Raw genomic sequence first — 27,378 nt, forward strand, 5'->3', positions numbered from 1 at the left:
CATGCGACCCTCTTAAAGATCTTTACTTCCACTACACCGGCTAATTAGAAGATAGCCTTGAACACCAAGGCTCTCATAGCCTTCACAACAAGACACATTTCTGACGAAGAAGAAGGAATACAATGTAAATAGTTTTAGCTGAGTAAACAATGCAATTTTTTTGCAGCAGGACGTTTTGTGTTGTAGTTAGACACTTCATAGCTTGCTTTTCGGAGCATCGCACAATTCGTTTGGGTGACTACTCCCTCGCAAAAACAGATGATCTTGCACTGACGACATTTCACGCAGACCAGGAGGTAGATTATTCCTGACTTGTATAGTGCCCATTGATAAAGTGTATTCTTCGAACAGCAAAGGACCGTCTCTTCCCATACAATTTATTGCTCTTGGACAAGTGCTGGCAGACATACGAGGGTCTAACTTGCTTTTTCCCCTTTCTATCCTTGTAGTGAGCATGCCAACCAGCGAGACGGAGTCTGTGAATACCGACAATGTGGGCGGCGGGGACCTTGAGGGAGAGAGCTGTGGAGCCAGACTGGCGTGAGTATGGCTTTTGTCACAGATTGGGGGACCATTACGGGATGGTTAGGTGGGCTGCTAAACCTACTGATGGACACCGATGGTACCGGAACTGGTTTTTAATGTGGCATCCAGTGGTCATGAGTTGGTTCCACCTTCAGACTTTGTTCACTGTGTCCAGCAATGTTAGTATCAAACTCAAACTTGGAAATACTCTTTAGATTCAGGGGGTTCTGGTGGAGGTTTCATGCTTTACGTCGCTCTTTAAGACTGTGATTTGCAACTCTCAGGAAAGCCTTTTCTGCACTGTATTGACTGAAATAGCAGCGCACCTGAAGCCACCCAGGAGCAGTAAGACAGGAAGTAAAGTAAGGAGGCTTAGGTGAATTGCCTGTGCATATTATGGTCTTAGCTGCTGGTTAACGACAATGAGAGGTGTGCAGAGTTAAAGTTCCACAAGCAAAGATGCGAGAAATCGACAATTATTACTCTTCCTCTTGGTGTAAAGTTTTCAGCATCAAACAACCATACCTATCATCGACATTTCCAATAAAAAAAGATTTTCCTGGAGTAATTGGTGGCAAACCTCTTTTTTGGGAAAGTACACCTGCTAATAGTAGGGTCCTCTAGGGAGGGAGTCAGTTCTACCCTACAAAACGTACTTCAGTTCTTTTTTACCCATTTTTGAAGTTCACATGGTCAGTGAAGGTCGTAATATTTCCCAAATGTAAAATAAACCCTCAATCCTACAGGAGTGAATGTTGCTCTCTCATCCTGAAGACCTTCGATTGGTTCGTCCTGGATCTACGAGGGGCAGCCCCGGGTTTCTTTAGGGTTCCCAGGATTGAACCAAGTGATGGCTCTTCGTAAACGGAATCCTACAGGTGATGCTTGAGGGGCCCCGCTGCAGAAGAGTTAAGAACATCTCCAGACTTGACCGTATTATGGGGTAGTATCCTGGTAGCAGCGTTAACGTGGAAATGGTGGGATGTACTTATATTGTACTCAGTGTTGTCAAAAATGCGGGTGCAATAAACGCTGTGACTGGATAGCTGTAGAATTCTACCAAGTAACCTCTAGCTCTTTAGCAAACAGCATTACATTCTAGGACACGTGAGTATCTCATTTACATTGTAAATGTGCAGAAAATCCTCAGCATGTGAAGTGGGTGTTTTACCTTGAAAGCACTCCTGCAGATGCTGAAAGTGCTGTTAGCACCAGATGGCTGTAGTGTTTCATTTATAGAAAAAGCGGGAAAATTGCGCTCAATGCAACTGCTGAAAAAAGAGCGGGAAAATTGCAGTCAATGCAACTACCGAAAAAAATATTATGACTGCCTGATTTTCATAATATCCCGATGCCCGAGTGGCCCCATGTAATGTGGGACTTCTTCAGCCAGTCGTCTCATTTTAGGTAAAACACTTTGCATTCCGGGATTTGTACTTTTATTGTAAATGATTAACGCATACAATTACAAACTTTAGCATGCATATTGTTCTGTGGTAAAAAGCCAGTCCTGGCTGAAGGTGCCTTGCATGCCCTAGATCCAATTAACAAGAGTAGATGACGTAACGTGCAAGCTTTGGTTCATGCAAAGTCATGCACTCACCACCTAGTATACCTTTTTGATTCATGGTGGACTCCATTGCTTTTCACAATTTCTCATCTCAATGATAGTACTCTTGCAATCTTATTGCATAAAGTGTATTCTACACACCTCTAAATGAGAGTACAGATGGGCTTTTGACTCTGTGCAATCACTCAGATAAGTGAGAAAGAAAATCCTGAGGCTGGATTAGCAATCATGGATGGATGAAGATGACACTGAGCTCTAATTTTTCCCCAGATCTTGTATGAGTAGCTCATCCAGTCCTGATTAATACTTTTCATTTGGGTACTTGACCTGCATTTATAATAATAAACAAACGAAATGTATTGAAACCCCATGTAAAGCCTAGGAGCAGAAAAGGCACTCTTGCATGTGTGAAACCTCAGGGTTGAACCAGAAATATGTCTAAGAATATGCCTAAGAGTACGGCTTGGGTGTGGAGAGTACGGCCCAAACCTGAGATGCCGGACGTAAAGATAAGACTCGTAAATGACCTCTGTGAATACCAAAAGTTGTAAAGTTAGACTTTTGTCTCAAATTGACTTTGTGAATCAGCCCCAGGGACTTTGAGCTTCCAAGTAAATGTGTGTAGCCATTCATTCCAGAGGCCAGCAGTAGCCCGTGCAGGTAAGAGCGTTGGGGCCGGGTGGGGAGTGATTTTGAAAGACGACGAGGGAAAATGTAATTGTTTGTTTAATTTTCCTTTGTGGCCTTCTGTCAAATCCCCCCAACCTGGCCCCACCACTCTTATCTGCATGGGTCGCTGCCGCCAGAGGCATGATGAGGATGCAACACTTGCCCTGCAGGAAGTCAGCTCCTAATAGGTGATATCTTCTGTTGAGCATACCTGTACAGCTAGGTTGAATGGACAAGACCATGACATGATTAACCCTTGACAGCGAATGGCTAATCATTTATTTAAACTGGCATTTGTCACAATGTCTTGTGCAACTCCTTCCGCCAGTTCTGTCTGTTTAGCCAACTTCATTTTGATTTCTACAATTCTGTGCATTTTCCAACTCTGTCGGCTTGGTTTACAAAATAGTGTCAAAGTAAACAGCGGTAGTTGTAATTGTATTTATAGAGTGTTTACTACCCCTGACGAGGTGTTGAAGCACTTTCCCACCAATATCACACTACTCTGGAATCCAAAGGATTATAGGTGGAATAGTATAGGAAAATATAAGTTGTTAATTTTAGCGGTGGACATGTGAGTCTGTTAGTTTGATTGAATAGATAAAGGAGGTGTAGGGGAGGAAAGAGTCTAGATAGTGTTACTTGGAAGATCATATTAGTTAGATGAGATACGGGATGAGTCCTGTGGCGGCTTGTAAGTTTAAGACAGAGGGGTGGTGGACAGGACACACACTCGCACATACACCCTCATTCACACCCATGCAGTCACACATGTGCACACACATCTATTCACAACACTCATTACCAAATATTTAAACATACACGCATGCACAAAATATTAATTTAAAAAGAAATCACACTTATCTGCAACTCTGCCTCAGAGGTCCCCATAGGGCTGGTACTGCTGTCTTCCCTCATTGGTTGGCCTTAGGTCAGCCACTGACGGAAGGCAGCAGTCCAAACCTGGTCAAAGAGTAGAATGGGGTCAGTGAGACTGCTGACAAGGATCTGTCAATGGACCAGAACTGAGAGCGGGATCTGGCCCAAGACCTTGACTTCAAGTGGGAGTGGCCTTTTCCTGATTGCCAATGATGTTCAGTGATGTACAGCTGGGCTTCCATCTCCCAAATCGCCTTTGAATTCATGAGAGCGCACTCCTCACATGACTTATTCATGGCCTGACCCTAGTCACAAGAGACACACCTCATAGTGATCCGTCAGAGACATTTGTTTGTAATAGGCCCTGCAAGCTTTAAAGCCTGTGATTTTAGAAAATGACATTTCCAGTGTGCACTGGAAAAAATGTTTGAAGAAAAAGGACTTGTCAACTGATAAGGAAATGGAGGAGCTGGCCCCAGAACTACGTTAGAAGGAGTGGCAGCATGACTCATGTATATGGCCCTGGCCCTCACTCTGTGATGAAGTGTCACTGATTGACACTCAACCCTGGCGCTTCAGAGCTTTAAACTGAAGCGCCCAGGTCTGAAGCGATGAGTGACGTTACCCCTCGTCACCCGGGGGGGCGGCCTCAAGGACCTTTGCAGAGCTGAGAAGTTCACGCCCACAGTAGCTGTGTTATCCTCAGCCCAGCAAAGTTCAGCTCAAGCAGCCAAGAGCATGCGCCAAGAGCATGCACATTTAGCGCATGTCTAGCTCCTAGCTGCCTGACCTGAAAATGAAGTGTGTCTGTCAGGCCGACCTTTGCTCAGTCTGACAGACACTGTTCTTAAGGGGTAAAAGGTGAAGTGGTGTGGCCCATCTGCCCCAATGGACCACGAGTCAAAGGATGGATAGAGGAGGAGGAAGTCAAGAAAGGGTTATTTGGGAGATCATAGTAATTGGCCCGTATCATGTTTGTTTTGTTTTAGGCCTGCGTGGAACTTGCAGAGTTTCACTCCGCGGAATACCCTGAAGCTATAAAAAACTCTGCAAGATTCTGCAGAATTCTGAGAATGGGCTAAAATAGGTATACTGCACTGCTTGCGCTGTGATATAGCACTGGGAGCTCTTTCCACGCTGAAAAATCAGCATGAATGGCTGCATGCTGCATGCCAGAGGGCACAGCTTCTCAAGTTGATTTTGCTACTGCTCGTGTATATTTTCTACTCGAGCAACAGCTTTATGACTGTGAACAGTCGCGACCACCCACGTTGGAGAACTCTCCTAGTGACCAAAATTGCGCAAGGGGATGCCAAATCTCACTCGCGCTCAGCAACTTATCATTTGACCCGCACGCTAGAAAAAATGCTGTCATGTGGCAGTTGGTAAACTTGCCCAGAACTCCTTGTTACAAGCATAATGCGAAGTGACCAAAAATTCAGAGTGGAGTATATCACCCACCCTTAATTTCTTTTTTTCAGAAACCCTCTGGTTTTACCCAACACCAATTTACATATTGAGATATTTAACCCAATGGATTAAAAATAACTACTAGTTTCAAAATGCCAACTGCAGTGAGCCACAATTATGCAATTTTTCAAAACTGAGAGGGTACCATTAAATTTGATGTTTCATAATCATTTCTGCTGAAACTGCCACAGACACTAAACACAATCTGTTATTATTAGTTTTAAAAAGCTTAAAAGCATTAGAACAATATTAATTTGATCCACTTGCAAACCTAGAAGGTTTTTTGTCATACATTTGAACTAATGATAAGAAGTTGGTGCTTTCTCTCCAAGCCAACAAGAGCAGTCATTATTTAGATATCAGAATGCATGACAGTGACACAAGCATTGGCAGAACCATCCAATGGATCCCGTGGATTCAAGCAAGCCTAGCTCTGTCCATCATCTCCGTACATCATCTCCTTATGTTTGCTTTGTTTACCCTAAGTTGGCAGGGTATGCGCAGACATGAGTCCCTTGCTTACTTTGTCACTAGATTCAAGCTAGCCTGGCTGATGAGAGGTGTTACCCCAACATTGGTCCCAGTATGCTTATTTCTGGTCCAGGGAAGAAATTGGATTGGCAGTTTGGGTTGGACTGTTGCCATGTGGAACAGGGTCAAGACTGATTTGTATATGTCTGGGTCTGAACTGGGATGGCAAAGTGAGCTAAAGAATGATGATGGATTCAACCTAGGTCTAACAGTGACTGGGCGTGAGTGTCTGAAAAGTTTCAGCGCTACAACCATCATATCCTTGTGCTTGCAAAAACTTGATATTACCTATCTTGTAAGCCAAATCAACCCGAGCTGTAAATTGTGTGAAAAGTAGACACAAAGTGAGAATTTTCCAACATAAACATTTTATAGAAGGGATAAAGTGTGCCTTGCTGTACAATGTAAGGATATTGAAAGTCACTGAGGAGTCAAGTGGAGGCTTGACGATTCAGTTACTACGAATTTATTGGTCTTGTAACTCCAAGGTGGCTTGCAATATCCTTAGTAATGTAAGAATAATATGTGGGCCTTGCCATACTGCCAAGTGCTCCGTGTCACAAGTGATACCTTTAGCCAGTACAGGCTTTTTAGCTAAGAGCACATTCCATGCTTACATTTTTGATATTATAATTTTAATATTGAAAGCAAAACGACATGTTCCGGGATCAAACATACTGTTGCAAAATCCTGCATGAAAACGCCATCCAGAACACTGGGCCATGGAGAGTTAAAACTTAGCTTTAGACTTACCAACACAGTTTAAGGCTTCACGTTTTTTCCTCCACTGACTCTCACCCATGAAAAGCAATGATTGTTTCTGGGATAGCCAGCCCAGATTTGCTGATTCTGGGACGCTGCCTGATTCAAATGTCAAAAGAAAAATCCACTGCCTGCAAGTGATATAAGAATACGCTATTCGTCAAGGACACAAAACGAGGGTTCTACATATTCCCATCCCCAGGGGGCATAGAAACAGTGTACATAGGGGGAAGACAGTAGGACGCTAAACAGCTAATGAAAATAAGACCATAATGATAGGGCATATATATTTCAAGTTTTTTTAACCCTTATTTTTCCTGTGTATCAAAATAGCAACAATATATTTAAGAAACATTTAATAAATAGTACAATAAATACAGTGCCAAATTCACAGATAATTATATATATCGGTGGTGCAACAATCAAACACTTACCCCACACATACTCACAACAGAATCATACTAACTCACGCACACAACACATTGCTCAATGGCAGTCCACTGCATCAGATACAGTGATCTCCTAGGACGATCGTAAAGGTATTTTACATAGATTAAACATAGATTGCGTTATGGTTATTTTTCCTACTCAGATACCCACCTTTATAACATGTATGTCAGATGCCTCATTGTTACATATTCTTGTGAGTCTTCATTGGAGCCTCGAGGAGAATCGGCACAAATACATGATAATACACACAAGAAATGTAGTGGTCAGTGAACAGCGGCGCATGTTTCGCTGAACGAACCCAGGTGAAGGTCACACCTTCTTCGGGGCGCAAAACATGGTGAACAGGAGGCTATGCGAAAAAATGCCCACAGGGAATAGCACTCCTAACAACGCATGCATTTTCTACGCATGCCATTACAACGCAAGCCGTTACAACAAAACGTTGGTACATCGCATGCCATTACAATGCAAGTCGTTACAACGACTTGCTGTAGGGGAATGCTGCAGTTTGGAATAGTATAATTTACTATTCCAACTCCAGTGTGTTGAACAGTAGGGAAGGTGTTGGATTGAAAGTCCAACAAATCCAACACTTTCTGCCCCTGCAGCAAGTCGTTGTAACAACTTGGGTTGTAATGGCATGTGAGGTACCAATGCGCTGTTGAAACGACTTGCGTTGTAATGGCATGCAATCTATCGCATGCGTTGTAAACTATGTTTCCCGTCTAGAGGGGGCCTCCTGAGTACCGGGAGAAGCTCTGAAATCTACCCAGTAGTTGGTTACCAACTGACGAACAGACCATCCAGGATCATTTATTTCTGCCATCCCAACTGCCCCGAATCCTTGACATTAGGACCCTCTGTACCTCAGATTTGCGAATTACATGGTGGTGTGCCCTGTACTCAGAAGGCGCCCTATGGACATTTCATCCCACAGCCTGCCACTACTATCCCATTTGGGAGCCCCGTTTTTCAGAAGACTGTCCCACGTTGTGAGTCTTTTATTCAGTTCCTTTGGAACTGGCATCAGTTCATGTTTCCCAGGCGCCTATAGCCTCCTGTTTACCCTGTTTTGCACCCTGAAGAAGGTGTGACCCACCCCTGGGTCGTTCACCGAAAATGCGTTGTCACCGGTGTCCACTGACCACTACATCTCCTGTTGATATTATCCTATATTTGTGCCAATTCTCCTTGAGGCTCCAATGAAGACTCAGAAGAATATGTAACAATGATGCATCTGACACATATGTTATAAATGTGGATATCTGAGCAGGAGGAATAACCATAATGCAATACATGTTTAATCAATGTAAAATACCTTTACAATCGTTCTAGGAGATCACTGTATCTGATGCAGTGGACTGCCATTGAGCAATGCATTGTGTGAGTGAGTTAGTATGATTCTGTTGTGAGTATGTGTGGGGTAATTATTTGATTGTAGCGCCTAGGCACCATCAATATATATAAATATCTGTGAATATGGCACTATATTTATTGTAGTATTTATTAAATGTTTCTTAAATATATTGTTGATATTTTGATACACAGGAAAAATAAGAGTTAAATGAACTTGGAATATATACCCTATCATTATGGTCTTATTTTCATTAGCTGTTTAGTGTTCTACTGTCTTCCCCCTATGCACACTGTTTCTATGCCCCCTGGGGACATGAATATGTAGTTCCCTTGTTTTGTGTCCTTGACAAACAGCGTATTCTTATATCACTTGCAGGCAGTGGGTTTTTCTTTTGCCATTTGTAGTTTTCCCCTGTTCCCCTGCCTAAGTATCAGTTTAGGGGACCCCTTCTTTGTGATTGTCCAGGCCGCCTGATACAGCCTATATGTCGGAGGTAATGAGGGTATCTGGAGGAGTGTCGCTCTCCGAGTGCTGTCTGTGTGCAAAGTAAGAATTCGTTTTACAAACTACTATCAGTGCACCAGCAGTGTTTGGGATGCCACCACACAGAATTTCACCACATGTAGTGAAGGCTGTTGCAGTGCAGTGATGTCACTCTTTGCCTCTAATAACTTATCTGGTAAATCTGCTCGTGGTCCAACAAAAGCAAGCATGGAACGCAATGCGAAGGCCTACGGTCACTTTACGCACCACTGAGTAACACTATAGTACTATTTTATGCCTGATTGACTGTATGAGTGTGTCGCTGCTCCCAGGTCACCTGTGATAGACAGACTTTGGTATTGTGCATGAGGTTCACATTTTTCAACCAAGCCACACGCATTGAGAGCAGCCATGTGTTCCGAAGCCTAGCATAGCTACATTTAAGATAGACGCGAGTGAACCCTGCTCTGCGTGTCCCTGCGTGACATAGCCTAAGTATAGAGCATTGTGTCCTGCTTGCAAACGCCAACCGTGCCAGGTCTAGGGATGAGAAAGAGACTTTCATTCCCCTGACAAGCTGCCGTTGTCAGCTCGAATGGATCTGTTCTAAAAGCTGGCGAGCGACAAACCGCAGTGCCTTCTGTTGACATCGTCAGGCGACAAGGCAACAATGGAACCCATTCTTCCAGGAATGGGCATCCGAAAGAGGGAGCCGCCGCACTCTGGACAGCATTCAGCTGGCGACTGCAGAGCACAGCATCTTCTCTTTGGAAATGCCTTTTTCTATGAACACTATGAACATGAACGCCGTAGCAATATGGGAAGCCCTGTGGTTAAGGGCTGCACCACCAGATGATTTCTGAAGGAGGCTGTCACTGCAAATCGGGATGTAGAGCGGCAAGCTGAAAGACTAAAGGCGGACGTTTGAAGGTGACCCTGCCCATGCTCTGGTCTTTTTAGGCCCTTGGAGCGCATCTCTTACTGCGTTCTGGAAGAGGTTTACAGTGCACTAGATTATTTGGTGAATACATTTTCAGCTAGGGTACCCCATCATTAGACCAGTACTATGGCCACTAGGGATGGCTGCAGAGAATTCAGAAACATGCCTCTCACGAAGTCTCCCCATGAATAAAGTGGTTCAAGCCAATGATCTGTATAGCGCCAGAACCCAAGAAGCTCACCAACCCTTGTCTGAAAAGGATTTACAGAACTGAAGGAGAGCAGCAATGGAACAACTTCTGGAAGTAATGGTGTCCTGCAGTACGAGAGGTCAAGTAAGTGATTGATGTCTCAAAGATCAATAGTAGGAGTGTTTCATACACAGTAGCTTTACAAGCAAGAACCCTAAGGAAACAGTCTCAGTCTGGTCAAAATTAGAGTCACATAGTTCGAAGAGAACAGTTTGTGGTAGGTTGATAGGTACCTGCCAAATTGTTCAATAATCCTAATGCAGGGCTATTGCGTCTTCTCTGTGAAGCATGAGGCGGCGTCAAAATAAAAAAAAACAGTATGGTGGTGTGCAATATTAAAGACTCAGCATGCGAGCTCATCTATAACTCACACACAGAATAACAAATATATTCAAAACCATTGCCGTGTTTTTCAAACGAAGATTTGAGGCTTGGTCTCTCACCTGCACTTTTTGTCTCAAACTGATCAGGTTGTTTACTATGAAATGCTGCACAGACAACCTGATGTCTTCATCTCACTTGCCAGGTTGCTTAAAATTTCTATGTTGGAGGTGAGGCAGTAGGTTTTGAAGGTGATTTCTCCTAGAAGGAGCAAATAGAGTTCTTTGAGGTTGGATTAGATTCTATCAAACTTCCTCGTACCCTTGCAACTTGGTGTAGGCCACTGCTGAAGTAGGGTTAGATGTGATTATGGAACACTGGCGCATTGCATTGCCTCTGTCAATGAGAGATAGAAACGGAGTAGTGACAACAACGGCTGGAGCTAAACAAAGAGTAAAGGATGGATGGCAATGTTACTAATATATATGAAGCTGAACCATGATGTTATTGAGCTTGTGAGTATCAACTGAAGGACAACGTTCATCGTGGTTTTAATATGATATTGCATGGGTATATATGGCTTATCAATGGCCAACAATCGGTAGTACTTTATTTTTCGCCATAACTGACTGGGGAAGGTCTGTATCTCCTGAAAATATATTCTTGTTTCCTCAATATATGTATTCGGTTTTCCATTTTACAGAGTGAACCATACATATTAGAGCACTTTGTGGATGTGCAATTGAATTCAATTTACATTGTACAGAAAACAGTTATAAAAGACCATACTTACAGAAGGAAATGAATTCACGATTTCTCTGCGGTATCATCTCCGAGACATTTTGTACACCTTTAAGCTGATTTTATAAAGCACTTAACGGAGCAGTATTCTAAAAAGCGGGTTTTTGCATTTTATCTCCGAAAAATCAATACACTGCCAGTGCCCTGAGGCATAGGCAATTTTATCATTTTTTGGCGGTTTTAAAAGTGTGAACTTAGGTCCTGTGGGATTTCTTAGAGTGGTTCTACTTTAAACAAACCACAGAATACAAAGTAAAGTACTTTCTTTTTTTTTGTTGTGAATTGATTAAAAGTTGAAAACTTTGCAAATAAATATATGCTCTTCTAAAGGCTAGAAAAGATGGTAGTTCACCTGCTGATGCAAAACAGCTTTCAGCGCACCCCACATGCACAGATCTAAGAGCAGCTGCTGAACCATCTTTCAACGCTCTCCTTATTAGGTAAAATAGCGAAAAACTGTTGAAACAAAACAGCTTTCAGACAAGTCCTAAACATTGGGGTAGATAGCTAACTTCGGAAACAAACCCACTTTCACAACCGACTAAAAGTTGGGGGAGATGGCGAACAGCTACTGAATCAAAACAGTTTTCAGCACTCCCTAATTGCTAGGGAAGATGGCGAACAGGTGCCTCACCCAAACAACTTTTAGCATTCCCTAAAAGTTAGTGAATATATTGAACTGCTGCTAAAAGAAAGTTGCTTAGAAGGCTCCCCTTAAATTTAGAGAAAATGCCAGGCAGACTGCAGAAACAAACAGTTTTTAGCATTTCATAAAAATGGAAAGTGACGAACAACTGGTGGGAAAATACACCTGTAAGCGTTCCCCTAAATGCTTGATAAGATATCCAAAACCCAATCACGAAAATTATTGTTACGTTTTTTAGGATGTTATGTTATTGTGACTTTTAAAGTGCAAACAAATACCCGAAGGTGTAAAGGCTCTGGCTCTGAGTGAGTAAACATGGAAACATCCCTATCTGGGGAAAAAACAAGTTTTTAATTCCTTCCTCAACGCTAGCGAATTGGGTATAGTCCTGATGTGGAGAGGGAGTTGGTTACATTCTTTTGTGGTTGAGATCACAATACCTCTTACTCCCTATTGGTACGTTTGAACCTGTGAGCCATCAGTTTCATAGCACCCGTGGAGCGTAGATTTCTCCCTGGGCTTAACCACTTGAAATATTGCTTCATAAAGTCAGGCCTTACTCCATGAAGAGCCTTGCAGGCAAGACAAAGTGCTTTGAATTGAATACGCTGCCTTACAGGAAGCCAGTGTAGCTTGTTGATGGCTTGTGAAAGGTTTATATTTGAGAATACCTGCCAGCATTGTGGCAGCCACATTCTGCAAGACTGGTAACCTGTTGACATGTTGGTGTTTAATGTTTAGGAACAGAGCGTTCCAGTAGTCTATCTTACATAAAACATGTGCAGTTACCACAGTTTTTTGAGCATTTTAGGGAATAAAAGGGAACACCTTTTTTAGCATTCTTAGGATGTAGAAAGCAGAGGACATGACTGAATTGACCTACAGGCCAAAGGCCAGTTTCCTGTCCATTACCACTCCTAAATTCTTTACCTTACTCACTGGAAAAGGCAGGGCACCCAATTTCTCCAGCCACCAGGAAGGAGACCAAAGAGGGAGGTTGTTCCCAAACAGGATAACCTCTGTTTTATCAAAGTTCAGTTTTAAGCAGTTTAGGTTAAACCAATTTCCAATTGCTGTCATACAATCATGGATATTTGCGCCTGCACTATTATTGGGAGAGGTCATAGCTACCACGATTTGGGCATCATCAGCATATGATGTGAGATCCAAAACAAAAGATCTTATCAGAGCTGCCAGAGGTTTAATGTAGATATTAAACAAGGTGGGATTGAGTGAGGATCCCTGTGGAACCCCACAAGACAAAGGGGAAGGCTTGGCCAGGAAAGGATCAAAGGCGCAACTTACTTTCTTTCAGATACAAACGGTTTAAGCAGTTCTAGAGCCAACCCCTCCATACCGAAAAAGTTCCTTTTACATTAGCCATTTTGTAATGACTGGTGGTAACGGGATAAGCAGTAAGCTAATTTAAAGCAGCGCCCCCATTCAGTTCTTACTCTTTTAACAAAATGTGTCTCTCGATAAAGAACGTTAAAAAATACTTGTTTTCGATGCAGTTTTGCTATCATAATGAAGCCATTTTACCTTGTTTAGTTTCCAACTACAAAGTAGTGATAACATTATTTGCCTGTACCCATGAAGACAACCGTTGGTATAAGTCTCCTCCCTCCAGGAACATCTGCCACTGACATTGAGACACTGTGTCCAGTCGAGAGAGGAGCAAAGGCATGGGTGGATGGAGTTGAATGCACTTTTTAAACTTCTTAAATGTATTTTGCTATAGGGCAGCAGTCCTTTTTCTTTTCCTTTTCCTTTCATTCATATTGAGTGGACTCTGTGTTAGATCTTAGTTGGATCAGCCTTTGAGCGTACAATTGTAAATCACACTTGAGAACACAGGAAAAGGTATTTATCTCTCATGTCATGCTTTTGATTGCTTGGAGTATCATTCTGCTTCCTGTGAAGTGCTTGCAATACAATGCATGAGGGATTATTTAAAATCTTAAGAAGTACTCTCAACCATGACACGTTCTCTCATATTCCTGATCTAATACATGCATTGTACACAGAAAGCTATATTTTTTATACAGTAGCAATACCATCATCACCATACCAATGCTACCACCAATAACAATCACTATTTCACACACCATAAGTACAGCCATGACTAATTCGACTAATACCACCAATTCGACCATGACCACTACAACCACCAAAAGTAATACTACTAATACCACTAATTCCATCACTATCAGGACAAGGAATTCCACCACCACAATACAACTACCAATTCCTAAAAAAACTACCAACAAATGCACCACAATACCACCACCACCACCACCAATATCTCTACCACAACTATTAATACCACAATATCGCCACCAATACCAGACCACCACCTCTAATACTATCTCTACTTTTGCTCCCAATGCCATCACAATACCAATTTCACCACCAGTTTCTCACCACCTTCAACACCACACCACCACCGACACTACCACAGCCAGCAGGCATAGGCTCTGCCAATATGTCTGAATTTAATGTGGTATCGCCTGGAAACATAATTGTGCATGCCTGGGTTTTCATGCGCTTTCACATTAAACATAAACCCACTTTCCTAACACATGTAGACCTATCATTGTAATTGGCAGTCATCACTGCAGTCATTACATACAGTGTTGAGGACAGATATTCTAAATCCATCTTAACATTGTAAATGTAATTTCAGCCCCGCCCAATTATGGGTTTTATGGTAGGTATTTAGGTCATCTAGCCTTATGCATGGAGTAGCCCAATAGTTCCATTGACCATTGACTCGAGAACTATAGAGAAATTGAGAGCTGCCAGAACCAGTGGTGGCAAAGACGGCATTGCATTCAGGTTAAGCTTGACTTGTGAGTGACTCGGTTGCAGCCTGATCAGCCATTTAGAGATAGCCACTTGTCAGGAAAAGCTTCCTGCTTCCCAAAAGATCAGAGTTGTCCAGACCCATACCATGTTTTCAAGATAACACTATTTAATTGATCTTCATTAGAATGACTGTACTAGATTTTTCATATGTTGCTCTTTTGAATATCTAACCAGCTCTTGCCTTAGCCCATCTTTGTCATCCACCACAATCCCCAGACTCTCTCACTAATCCAACTATCCCTTTGTCAACGTGGAAAAAAACAATAACAAAACAAACCATTTTAGTTTCATTTGAGACTGACGTTGCCAGGCTATCTAAAAATGAACTTTTTACCGCCTTGAATGAATCATATATCAAGGGGAAACCTCAACTATACTTTAACTACTCCCTCAACCCCCAGACTCGCAACAAAATATTACACATGAGGCTGCTAGCCCTGCCAATCTTTGACTTTAACCCACAGTGGGATTGGTGGAATGAGCAGCCCATTTGCAGGTTTTGCAACTACATACATGAGTCCTGGCTCCACCTGCTTTGCTGCTGCCTATTCTTTGCCACGGATCGACGCCGCCTACTGATCCCTGTCTTTCGGGAACAATCACTGAGACACTGTAGGGAAGCATCGACTTTGTGTTTTAGCAACAATTCAGCCCAGGCCCTAGCAAGAGCTGGGAAGTTCGTTAATATTATTTTAACTGCACTGCATAAACATTTAGTATTAAGAATCTGATCATGATTTTATACATTTTAAAATGTTATTTTAACATGCATTGCTATGTTTGTACATTACGGTTTTTATTAACTGTATAATAAAAATTCAGATTCAGAAGTCAAGTGAGGCATGAGAAAAAGAAGGGTTTATTGAAGTTTGCTTCATTTACTAATTTCTTCTTCTTCCTTTACAGGCATCGGATCTCCAAATCCAAGTTTAGGTGAGCATGTGCCTCCAAATATAATGTCAAGTGTTATTTTCATTCTTCTACTTCTGGGTACTTCATTGCCTTTTCCAGGGACTAAGTGTTCACAGCTTTCACATCACCCACATCAATTTGTAAACTTTTCATACGTCATGCTATTTTAACCAGCAACCCTTTGGTTTCTGGGACGTGTAATTTTCCTCCTATTATAAACATCCCATCATGGAAAGTACAGCTGACAAAGCCAGAAATGGTAGACACTATCTCACAGGACATGGGACCACTAAGCAATTATTCATTACTGTCCGTGCCGCGGGTTTTATTTGGAAGGCATTGTAGACCCTAGCAGAGGGTTTTTCCTAACAAAATGTTGAAAGAGGGTGGTGCCCACCTGTGACAAGGCAAGCTGATGCATGCTGCGACGGACACATCATGAGTATAATTCTCCAGAGTAGAAAGTTTTAGAGCTACAGACCAAGTAGTATTTCGAGAGAAGTCACACAAGTTAGCATGCCGGGTAGCCTGGGCAGACCGCAGCAGTTCATCATAAGTTTGTTCTGCTAGATGCAGCCTTGTCTTAAGGTTCATGGAAAACAAGTCCTTGAGGCCCCAAGATCCTGGGCTTTTAAAGATAGGTGCTGCTGATATTGATTCTGTTGGTTTAGGGGGCTTTGGTTTGAGTATATAAAAACTCCATATTTTCGAGTGGAAGAATACATTATTTCATGTACATACGGCCTCAGTAAATACTAAATAATTTTGAACTTGCTGCATTGGTCACGAAAACCATAATCTGAGACCTTCAAAAAATACTTATTACTATTTTAAGTGGATTGCAATTACAGAAATACGGAGTGTGAGTGTAATTAATGCTGAGCAGCTTGAATGTTTTAGCTGCTTTAAAGTTTTACCTGCTGCTTGGTGTAGTTGATGAAGACTGAAGATCCTTGAACAGCACAAAATAAAAAGGATTGACCATATCTGCAGTGTACCTTTTGAAGAAACATTGATTTTGTAGAGTGACCTCCTTGTGAAATGCCCACAGGTATTCCCACCATAACCTCAGGGACAGTGAGACACTATCTTAGGAACTAGAGTCTGACATAATGCAACAGTCCCTTGAAATTAATTGTTGGGAGGTCTATTTTCACTCAGCGAGAGAGAAAGACTCCATCTAATTTCTCTTTTGATTCAATTTTCATGTGTTTGATCAAATCAAAAATAAGATATCAAACTTATCATCCACAAACCCGTGGTTGCCTGGGAACGGGTTGCCAAGCGCCTACGCTTCTTGAGCAGGGGCGGGGAAGAGCTCTGTAATTAGCTCTAAATGCCGTCTGTGGCTGCTAATTATCCTTTGAAACCAGTGACACTCATGAATGGCTGAGTGCATGGAGGGAGAATCTTACAGGAGTTCAGGACAGAGGTTATTTAGCAAACATGGATAACGAGAAGAAAGACGCATTGCCCAATCAAAGTCTCCAAATGGGGGAAGGAGTTTCAATTGAAACGAAGACTCTCATGCAACCCGCTTATTTAAAAAACATTGATTCCATCTTTCCTTTTTTACGGGTTTTACACGTAAATACAGATGGAAAACAGTCTGTTTCCCTATCCATATCCGCTTCTTAAAAGGCAAAAATACAGAAATCATATCTTCCTTCGAATGTCTCTCTGTTCTGTCAGTAATTACCGTCTGGCCAACAGCTGTGCAAATAATCATTTGCAATGCAATCGGTCTCGCATTTGTGCAAGTTACAGCCATTGGCGTTGAAAATGACAATTTTTTTTTGCAGTGGAGTTATCATGTATAAAATAAGTGCACGCCATACCAAGCAAGCTTGGACACTACCTTTACGCAAAAGAGATACTACGTCACAAATTTAGGCACCAATATAAAACATACACAATCCTGGCACCTATGTAACACTAAAAAGCAATGAGGACCGGCAGCTATGAACCCACTAATATATCGTAATGACAATATCCGAACAAGAACATGACACACATGGCCAGATCTCTTCTTCCATTGAGTGTTCAGCTGCTAAATGGACACAACCCATAAAGATTTTGCTTAGATAACGTATTACTGCTTCTGTATCAGACAACATTTACAGCATAATTTTACAACAAGTTCATGTAAATGGTAACAAACAGTAAGATTTACAAAAAGTGGCTCATGCAAGCTTTGCATTTTTGTAGAGTGCTGACGAGTGTTCCACGAAGCAGAAGGCTTTTGTATGCAATACATTTTCAAATCGTCTGGGAAGAAGCATGAGTGTGTGATATAAAAGCCGAAGAACCTGTGCTTTGTTTCCCCAGTGACCATGTTGTGCATGGTCGGCTCTGCAATGAAAATACAAGCAGATGCTGGTGATGGCAGAGGTCTGCAGCCAGCCCTTTCCGAAAGAACTTGAGGCTTCCTTGCATCCACTGTCCTTACTTGTGTGGGAAGAACATGCAGCCAGAGACAGCCTCCAGCATAGAGGGCTAACATGTGTGCCCTAAAACCGGCAAGAATGGCGAGAATTTGCCAATAAACATTAAATGAAACATGGACAATTAATTAATTAAAAAAGAAATAACAGGAATCATTGGGGATCAAACCCTGTGCTCGTTGATTACATGCCCAGATAATCAACTGTGTGAGACTTCCTAGACTTAAAGATGAAGCAACCAAGAAGCAGCCACTCTTGCCAAAAGTAAGGTTATAAGGTGCTACAAAGTACAACAATGCTTTATTGAAGTAGACAGAGCAGTTCTTACATTATGCGTGGATAGAAAATGCAGCCGGAGGCTCCAAATGTGAGCAGGCTGGTGTTTTCAATTAGAACAGAAGTAAACTCCCTATTGAAGAATTGTTTATCACAGGATGGCCCAGTTAGTAAATTCACTGTCAGAAAAGAATACGGCTCCCAGGTAGATCTGCTTTCTCGAGGAGGATGCAAGCCGGTGGGTGTGGTAGTGGGAGCAAGCATATGGCTCTGTGTGTAGCAAGGGACCCGGGCGGCCTCCAGCAAAGAGAGCTAACCTGCTTGTGGCCCTAAAATCATCACAAATGAGAATTTGGCAATGAAAAATAAATAAAACATGGACAAATAATTAAAAATAAAATAACTGGAACTGTTGCGGATTGAACCTGGTGCCTGTTGATTTTATGCCCCGATAGCAAACCATGTGAGCCGTCCTAGGCTTAAAGATAAAGCAGCCATGAAGCAGGGCACAGTGCATGCATTTAATAGGGGCAAGGTGGGGCGGCACAAGGCACATGCGGCAAGTAAACAGGAGCCGAGATTGTCTCCTGAAGGAAAAAAGGCTACAACCTCCATGCTCAAGGGGCTGAGATGCCAACAAATCCCTCGACTCCTCACAATCTGGCTTCCGAGCAAAACACAGCACTGAAACCGCCCTCATCGCAGCAACAGACGACATTCGAACTCTACTGGACAATGGAGACACAGTCGCCCTCATCCTCCTCGACCTCTCTGCAGCCTTCGACACAGTCTGCCACAGCACCCTTTTACAACGCCTCAGAAACATCGGAATACAAGGAAAAGCACTTGAATGGATCACCTCGTTCCTCACCGGAAGAACCCAGAGAGTCCGCCTTCCACCATTCAAATCCGAGGCCACTGAAGTCATCTGTGGCGTACCACAAGGATCCTCACTCAGTCCCACCCTCTTCAACGTATACATGAGCCCCCTTGCGGCCATCGCTCGCCAACACAACCTCAACATCATCTCCTACGCGGATGACACTCAACTGATCCTTTCTCTCACCAATGACCCCAGCACCGCCAAAACAAACCTACACGAAGGAATGAAAGAAGTTGCCGAATGGATGAAACAAAACCGTCTGAAACTGAACTCAGATAAAACAGAAGTCCTCATCTTAGGTACATCCCCCTCTGCATGGGACGACTCTTGGTGGCCGGAAGCCCTTGGAAAAGCACCCATCCCGACAGACCACGCACGGAACCTAGGCGTTATCCTGGACTCTTCACTCTCAATGAACAGACAAGTCAACGCCGTATCCTCATCCTGCTTCAACATTCTTCGCATGCTCAAAAAAACATTTCGCTGGATCCCCACCGAAACCAGAAAAACAGTCACCCATGCTCTGGTCACGAGCCGACTGGACTACGGAAACACCCTCTACGCAGGTACTACCGCTAAACTCCAGAAGAAACTCCAACGAATCCAAAACGCCTCAGACAGGATCATATTAGACATCCCGCGTAACGAACACATCTCTGGCCACCTGAAAGACCTCCACTGGCTACCCGTCAATAAGAGGATCACTTTCCGACTGCTAACCCACGCACACAAATCACTCTACGACATCGGACCAGAATGCCTCAACTCACGACTGTCCTTCTACACCCCCTCCCGCCAACTACGTTCTTCCAGCCAAGCCCTCGCCACTGTACCCCGCATCAACAAGACCACCATGGGAGGCAGATCCTTCTCATACCTGGCAGCTAAAACATGGAACTCACTCCCCACCTACCTTCGCCTTACCCAGAACCACCTAGCTTTTAGAAAGCAACTTAAAACGTGGATATTCGACAAGTAATCCTCCTCCCCTCCCTAAGCGCCTTGAGACCCTCTGGGTATGTAGTGCGCTATATAAATTCTCTGACTTGACTTGACTTGTAGTGCAAAACTAATAGAGTGCGCGAACACAACGGGAAAAACGTGAAAGGATACCTGTAATAGGCTAATACTCCAAGGGAGCAGCAAGACAAAAGAAGGTGGGACATAGATTGCAAATAAACCATTGAGAAGCAAGCTTTTGCATGGGACGCTCTCAACCTATCAGCAGCGAGGGCCGGAATAAAAGCCCACATACTGTTTAGGTCGCTGCCTGGGCTCGACCTAAAAAACTGCAGGAGTGAAAAAAGAGGAAGAACATTTGCTAACAGAACACACTTAGATGCAAGTGCGTAGATGTGCTAGCAGTGCAATGAATGTGTTTCTAGTTCTGTTTGGTGTTTTATTGTGTATGCACACTATTGTCTTACATACATCAAAGTGCCTTTACATTTATTGGTTAAAGAAATATGAAATTATACTTGTTCCAAATTTAGGGGGTCATTATGATTGCGGTTTTTCCGCATCCTCGGGGCCGGCGGAAGCCACCGCCGGCCCAGAGGATGCGGAAAAACCGCAGCGGACTGACCAAAGACCCACCGCCACATTAGGATGGCTGGTGGGTCCTGGTTTCCGTCCGCAGCTTTTCCGCCGCGGTCGGCTTACAACCGTGGCGGAAAAGCTCTAATATGGTGACGGTGTCTTCCAGACACCGTCCACCATATTAGGATGGCCTGTAAATTATGCTTTTCCGCGGCGGGTTTTCCGTTGCGGGCCCCCTAGATGAAGGGGGGTGGGGGGTGCACATGGGGGGTACCTATGGTACCCCCCTGCATTTGCATGCAGAAAGCGGCAGGCACCGCGCGGTGCCTGCCTCTTACTGCATGCAAATGCAATGCGTGCATTTTTAACATTGCCGCGGGTGCAGCTTGAAGCCGCACCCGCCGCAATGTTAAAATAGAGGATGTGACCGCCAGGGTGACGGTCACATCCTAATTGCACAGGAGGGAACTCCACATGCCATGCAGAGGTTCCCTCCTGCTCTTGTAGTTGGATAAATGTGAAGAATAACTGAAAAAATAAATATGGTTAAATAAACTGAAATGTCAGAAAAGGAACTTTAAAACTGGGAGGCCAACTTACACGTAGTGTAGCAGGGTTTGTCCCTTCTATTGCAATATGTGTCCAGCCACTTTTGTGCATTATTCCCTCTGAATACCTGAGTGCTGGCTATTTCTGAGAAACATGGCGTTTCTCATCATGCCACTAAAACACTAGGTTCAACCTGCCTAGTCTACCTGGCAGTTCTTCCAAGCACAACATCCTTGAGGTTACTGGTGGCCTTACAATGGATTAGTATGAGTACAGGCTTGATGGTTCCAGTGATCGGAGTTGGACTAAAGAGACCCTCTGCCTGCCCCTGATCATGACAGAAGACACAGGATGTATGGTAGCATGATTTGAGTGATTGCATTTTCATGTTGATTGAACTGTGGCTTACAATGTGCATTTGGTTGCTGATACATATTTTCCCACGCCCTTGAAAAGCCATGCTACCCATTTAACAACAATTTTTCTGAAGTGATAAAGATGGAATAGGCACCCTTCCAGCGTCGTCTCATCCTTTTGCTCCAGCCTTTTAATCAATGATGACTGCATGTTAATTATATTTTTCCTCATTTTTTGTGTAAAGCCGCTACTGGCGCCGCTGGAACCGGTTCTGTAGAAGGAAGTGCCGTGCTGCTGTCAAGTCCAATGTGTTCTACTGGCTTGTGATATTTCTAGTGTTCCTCAACACCCTGACCATCGCCTCTGAGCACTACAACCAACCAGACTGGCTCACTGAGGTGCAAGGTGAGTGGTCATTCTCCTAGTCTACATTACACTGTATCCTAAAGGAGCGGCAACTGACTTTAGCAAGGGGAGGCAGGGCGTCATGGAGTAGGAAGTGGCTTAATGCAAAATACTGGACCATCCATGAAAAATGAACTTAAAGTCCAGTAAAATGGCACTCAGATTGACTGCTCACAGTGGTATAAAACCAAAGGCTAGGCAGTTCGACATAAAGGGTGCCAGGGCTTACACTATGCCCTGATCACAAGTGTAATCTTGTAGCTAAGAATACACTGCGACTGGAAGGCTGTGGTGATGTGTCCTTAACTCATGTAAGCTTGATAAGACCATGGGTTAATGCATTCATCGAGTACTATGTTCCCATAGAAGGAGTACTATGTCTGCAGAACATTACTGAGCTCATGCTAAACTTTCCTGAACTTCTGCAAAGCTTTGTTAAGTTCCTCCTCAACTCTACTGAAGAATTTTGTGAGCTCCTAAAGAATTTGAAGGTCTTCTAAGCAACAAAAGTGAGCTCCTGCATAACTTTGCGGCACTCCCACTGAATGTGGGTGAGTTCCAGCAGAATTTAGCTGAGCTCCCAAAGCATGAGGGAGTGGAAAGTTACTGGTGGGCCCCTAAAGAACTTGGTTGAGCTCCAGAGGACTCGACTAAGCTCTTGCAGAACATGATTGAATGGTAACAGAACTTGTATGAGCACTCAATTAAGAGAACTTGTGTTTGTTGGTACAGGGTTTACGGTTGGCCTTGCTTTAAGGTGACGGATGAGGCCTCATTCTGGAGCATGCCCAGATGAGGCTGCAACTGTAATGCTGAATGGAGTACGTTGTGACTGCGTCTGCTGCACGTGGGCTGAGGAACACACAAGGGTTGTTCAAATGACCATGATGCGAGATCTAGAACAGCCAAGAATGTATTTTTGGAAGAAGGTGGGGGTGGAGGAGAACAGTTTACTGAAATGTATTTAATTAAATTCACTTACATAAAAAAGTTCAATAAGGCGATGGTTACATTAAGGACAAACCAGGGGATGTATTGATTTCTAAAGAATCGTGGATGGTGGACAGTACTGCACTTGTTATCCACACCAACAGATAGTTGAGCTGCATTTCCATTCACCTTTACATTCAAGACCCCTATGCATGCAGCAATTTATCCAACCTCAGATGCAGGGTGTCCTCCCCAATCCTAATTCGTCAACATGTTCTCATCCGTCATCTTGCTTTTGTAACATAGCCCTGCTATTTCATTCTAGTTTAGTTAGATAAGTCTTTCTTATCCAGTATTAGGGGTGTCTTTCATAGATTCACATGCTTGAATCATTCCCCGTCATCGAGACGGGAGTCTCCGGTACATAGAAAAGTAATGTCCCATAGACATACATGTAGAGAAGTAGGCCTAAGGGTCCCACCTTAGTAGCCTATCTATGTCCTTTTGTAAAAAGGACCAAACTCTAGAAGAGAGCCAATCAGATAACACCTCCCTCTAGAACCTTCCTGTCAGGAGCCTCAGTCTCTCAGATTTTCTACCGCACGTTGTGCTAGGGAGTCTCCACCTGAGTTCTCCAGGTTTGCTTGTTTTAAGCTTCTTTCTTCACTATTTTTAACTACTTTCAGCAAAATCTGACTATGGCCCACCCACAGAAGAGGGGTCTCTTCAGAGCTTGTGCCTCTTGTAATAAAAAGAGATTACATATTGAGGACCAGCATAAGATGTCTTTACTGTCTGTATCCGGACCATTCGCCTAAGTAATGCAAGATTTGTAGAACATTCTCTACAAAATCGCTTAAGGACAGAGAGGGACGACTTTTGATCTGGCTGAACAAACTTAAGACCAGGGACAACTTGGAGTCTTCAGAGGACGGTGAGATTGCTTCTGTCGCCTCTAAATTATCCTTGAAGAGGCCAAGGGTTACTTCCCCTAGCCCTTCAGACGCTTCTCCTAAAAAGACTGCTAAAAAGTCTTCAGAGGCAAAATCTTCAGCGACAAGGAAGTTCCTGCCTCCAGGAAGCCAGCGCTGTCGTCGACGACGACATCATCGACGCTATCGTCAACGCATAAGAAGACTGTGTCTCCTGTCCATGTTTCCACTTCGACGACGACAGTGTCAACGACGACGACGTCGTCGGCGTTTTCATCGTCGACGAAGACTACTCCATCGTCGTCGGCGGGTAAGATTGTGTTGTCGATTATCCTCATAAAAAACCAGTCGTCGACGCTTAAGATCTCGTCGACGACATCTTCGTCGACGTCAGTGTCGACGACGAAGCCAAGGACGTCGACGCCTTTGCCGTCGACGAAGATCTTCTCATCGACAGGTGTACCGTCGACATCGACGACGAAGAAGACACCGTCGACGGCGGCGCCGTCAACGAAAGTTACAACGGTGCAGTCATCGTCGACGAGGGCACCGACGACGACATCGTCGACGATAAAGTGGAAGCAGTCGGAGATGATTCCTCCATCGACGGGGAATGTGGTTTCTATGCCGTCGATGACCTTACAGTTGTCGGTTCCGATTTTGATGGATGAGGATGGTCTACAGCAATCCTCTCAAAGAGTAAAGAATGTCAAGAAGGCGATTACACCGGGCTTTACGTCTCCGAGTCCAGTGCAAAGACTGCCACCATCTCGTCTTCTTCAGGATGAAGATTCAGATGAGTAACAGGACATGCTGGCTACTAGTCTATCTCAATGGTAGTAAAGTGCCAAAGCACTGATGATGAGGTCGACGAAGTGGACTTTACTCAAGAACATTCTGTTCAAACGCAGGTCCAGACACAAATCACACCAATGGTATGTCTACCAGCGTCCATAGTATCTGACATAAGGTTTTTGATCCAGGACTACAAACAAATGTTTCCAGAATCTTCCACCCCACAGGCAGCTGGAACGGCGCCATCAACGACTAGAGTGACGGCGTCTCCACGTGCTAGACCACCGCCCTTGGTGTCCCATCAGGAAAGGGAACCAGTACAAAATCTTCCGTCATCGGATGATGAGGAGGTGGAACAAGAAGAGGGGGAAGTCCAATCTGATCATGGGGACGATGTGGACTGTATAGCTTCTTCCCCAGCCTCGCCTGAACCCTCAAGCTCAGACTCACCTCCTGCAGATATAGGAGGGTTCCACAACCTAGTTGAAAGAGCAGCTAAGAGGTTCCATATGGCTATGGAATCCCACGAAACTGACTGTTTTCTTTATGATTTTAAGGATCAGATTACGAAGACAACCAGGTCCATTCCCATTATCGACCACATATGGGAGCAGGGTCTACAAACAATGCAAACGCCGGCCTCAGTATCGGTGGTTGTACCGAGACTGGATAAGAAGTACAAGGCCCCATCAACGGCACCAGCTTGCCTCACAGGTCAACCCAAGCCGGATTCGGTGGTCACTCAGGCGGCACAGAAGAATGCTAGGAACCCATCCTCGCAGGTGACAGTTCCACCAGATAAGGAGGGTAGGAAGCTGGACAGCATTGGGAAACGGTTCTCTACCACCTCAGCCATGACATTGAAAGTGGCAAACTCAATTGCGCTGTTAGGAAGATATAACAGGCAGTTGTGGGCTGACATTGCTCCGTATCTCTCCGAGCTACCAGACGACACGAAGGAAGAGGTTCAATCCCTACTCAAAGAGGGCCAAACATCGGCTTCTGAACTGATTGACTGTGCTATGGATATAGCAATGACTGGTTTTGGACAGCTGGCTGGAGCAGCAGCATTGAGGAGGCAGGGGTGGCTCCAGGCTACCTCATTTAGGCAGGAGGTACAAGCTAAAGTCCTCGACAAGCCTTATGACTGACAACACCTGTTCGGGCAGAAAATGAATGAGGCCCTGCAAGCGATAAAAAAGGATACGGATACGGCAAGAGCACTCGGCACACTTCAATTCAGAAATCAGTCCTTTCGAGGGAGCATTGGCAGAGGTCAGTCCTCTTACAGAGGAACTTATCAAAACAAGTCCTCCTATTCCTATAATCAAGGCCAGTCACAATTCCAGTCACGACAGCAGCAGCAAGGTCGGCAGACCTCTTATGGTAAATCCAACTATAGAGGGAAGAATCAAAAGAAAACCACTGGCGGACGCCAATGACTTTTTCCAGCAGCCAGTCCCTCCACCATCGCATTCTTTCAAAATTGGAGGAAATCTAACCAACTACCTCCACAATTGGAAAGCAATTACAACCGACCGATAGGTGCTGCAATTGATACAATTTGGACACTCCATAGAATTCAAAACAATTCCCCCGACAACTCCTCCTCATATAATGCATCACAGCAACATGCGATTGCTCCTTCAAGAAATCTCCACTATCAGTGCTAAGGAAATTCGTCCATGGTGCTGTACGTTTTAAAATCCATTGTTCATGACGAGCTCAGCTCGTCATGAGCACACGACCAGTGTACTGCATGACGAGCGGAGCTCGTCATGAGCAGCGAAGGGGTTAAAAAAAGGAGCAATAGAGCGAGTACCATCGGCTCACAGAGGAAAGGGATTTTACTCCCGCTTCTTCCTGATCCAAAAAAAGGAGAAGAAATGGAGGCCCATATTGAATCTCAGGGCACTCAACACATTCTTGAAGAGTCAATCGTTTCGCATGTTAACTATACAGGAGATCTTGGGACTATTAGAGGAGGGGGATTTCCTGACGTCATTAGATCTACAAGACGCATATTTTCACATCCCAATCCACAAATGGCACAGGAAATTCCTGAGATTTGCAGTGGCAGGTCAACACTACCAATTCTGTGTCCTACCGTTTGGCCTCAAGTCTGCGCCCAGGATTTTCACCAAATGCCTCTCCCCGGTTGCAGCTTTCCTCAGGCAGCATGGACACCAAGTCTTCCCATATTTGGACGACTGGCTGGTAAAGGCACCATCTCTAGCAGACGCAACTGCATCTTTCAACGCCTGTCTGAATCTCTTCAGGCATCTGGGTTTGACACTCAACCGCGAGAAATTCACTTTGCAACCCTCCCGGGTCATTTCCTTTCTAGGGGCGACGTTGGATACGGTAAATGCGAAGGCATTCCCATCTCAGGAGAGGAAACACAAGCTCGTCTCTCTGGCTGCGTCAGTGGTCTCAAAGAAGACTTTACCAGTCCGTACATTCAAATCACTCTTAGGGATGATGTCCTCGTGCTTCCTGCTTATACCGCACTGTCGCACTGTCGCCGCAGGATCCGTCCGCTGCAAGAGGCTCTGTCCAGACAATGGACTCAATGCTCGGGATCCTTCGAGGACCGCATTGCGATCACACAGCAAATAACCAAGGCACTGCAGTGGTGGAGGTTGCCCAACAACCTTTCGCAAGGGTTGCCGTTTCTGCTACCTGCAGCTCCACACGTAATAACAACGGATGCTTCTCTGGAGGGTTGGGGTGCGGTGGCAGGTGGACAAACCAGGAAAAACAGCTTCAAATCAACCTCCTGGAGGTGAGAGCGGTTTTCCTAGCCCTACAGGCTTTCATACCACGGATCAAGA

The 27,378-nt window shown here is 44.1% G+C and overlaps 1 protein-coding gene across 2 annotated transcripts in view; it reads left to right on the forward strand.

Annotated features, from left to right (window-relative positions):
* CACNA1C (calcium voltage-gated channel subunit alpha1 C) overlaps window positions 1-27,378 on the forward strand; it is a 1,657,037-nt gene that overhangs the window by 953,958 nt on the left and 675,701 nt on the right. For both annotated transcript variants that reach the window (XM_086952879.1, XM_086952878.1), the window contains exons 10-12: window positions 450-540; window positions 15,429-15,455; window positions 21,727-21,887. In XM_086952879.1, the coding sequence (XP_086809005.1) occupies window positions 450-540; window positions 15,429-15,455; window positions 21,727-21,887 (279 nt within the window). The remainder of the gene's footprint in view (window positions 1-449; window positions 541-15,428; window positions 15,456-21,726; window positions 21,888-27,378) is intronic.

The sequence above is a fragment of the Lissotriton vulgaris genome, chromosome 1_2 (assembly GCF_964263255.1).
Source record: "Lissotriton vulgaris chromosome 1_2, aLisVul1.2, whole genome shotgun sequence".
Lineage (NCBI taxonomy): Eukaryota > Metazoa > Chordata > Amphibia > Caudata > Salamandridae > Lissotriton > Lissotriton vulgaris.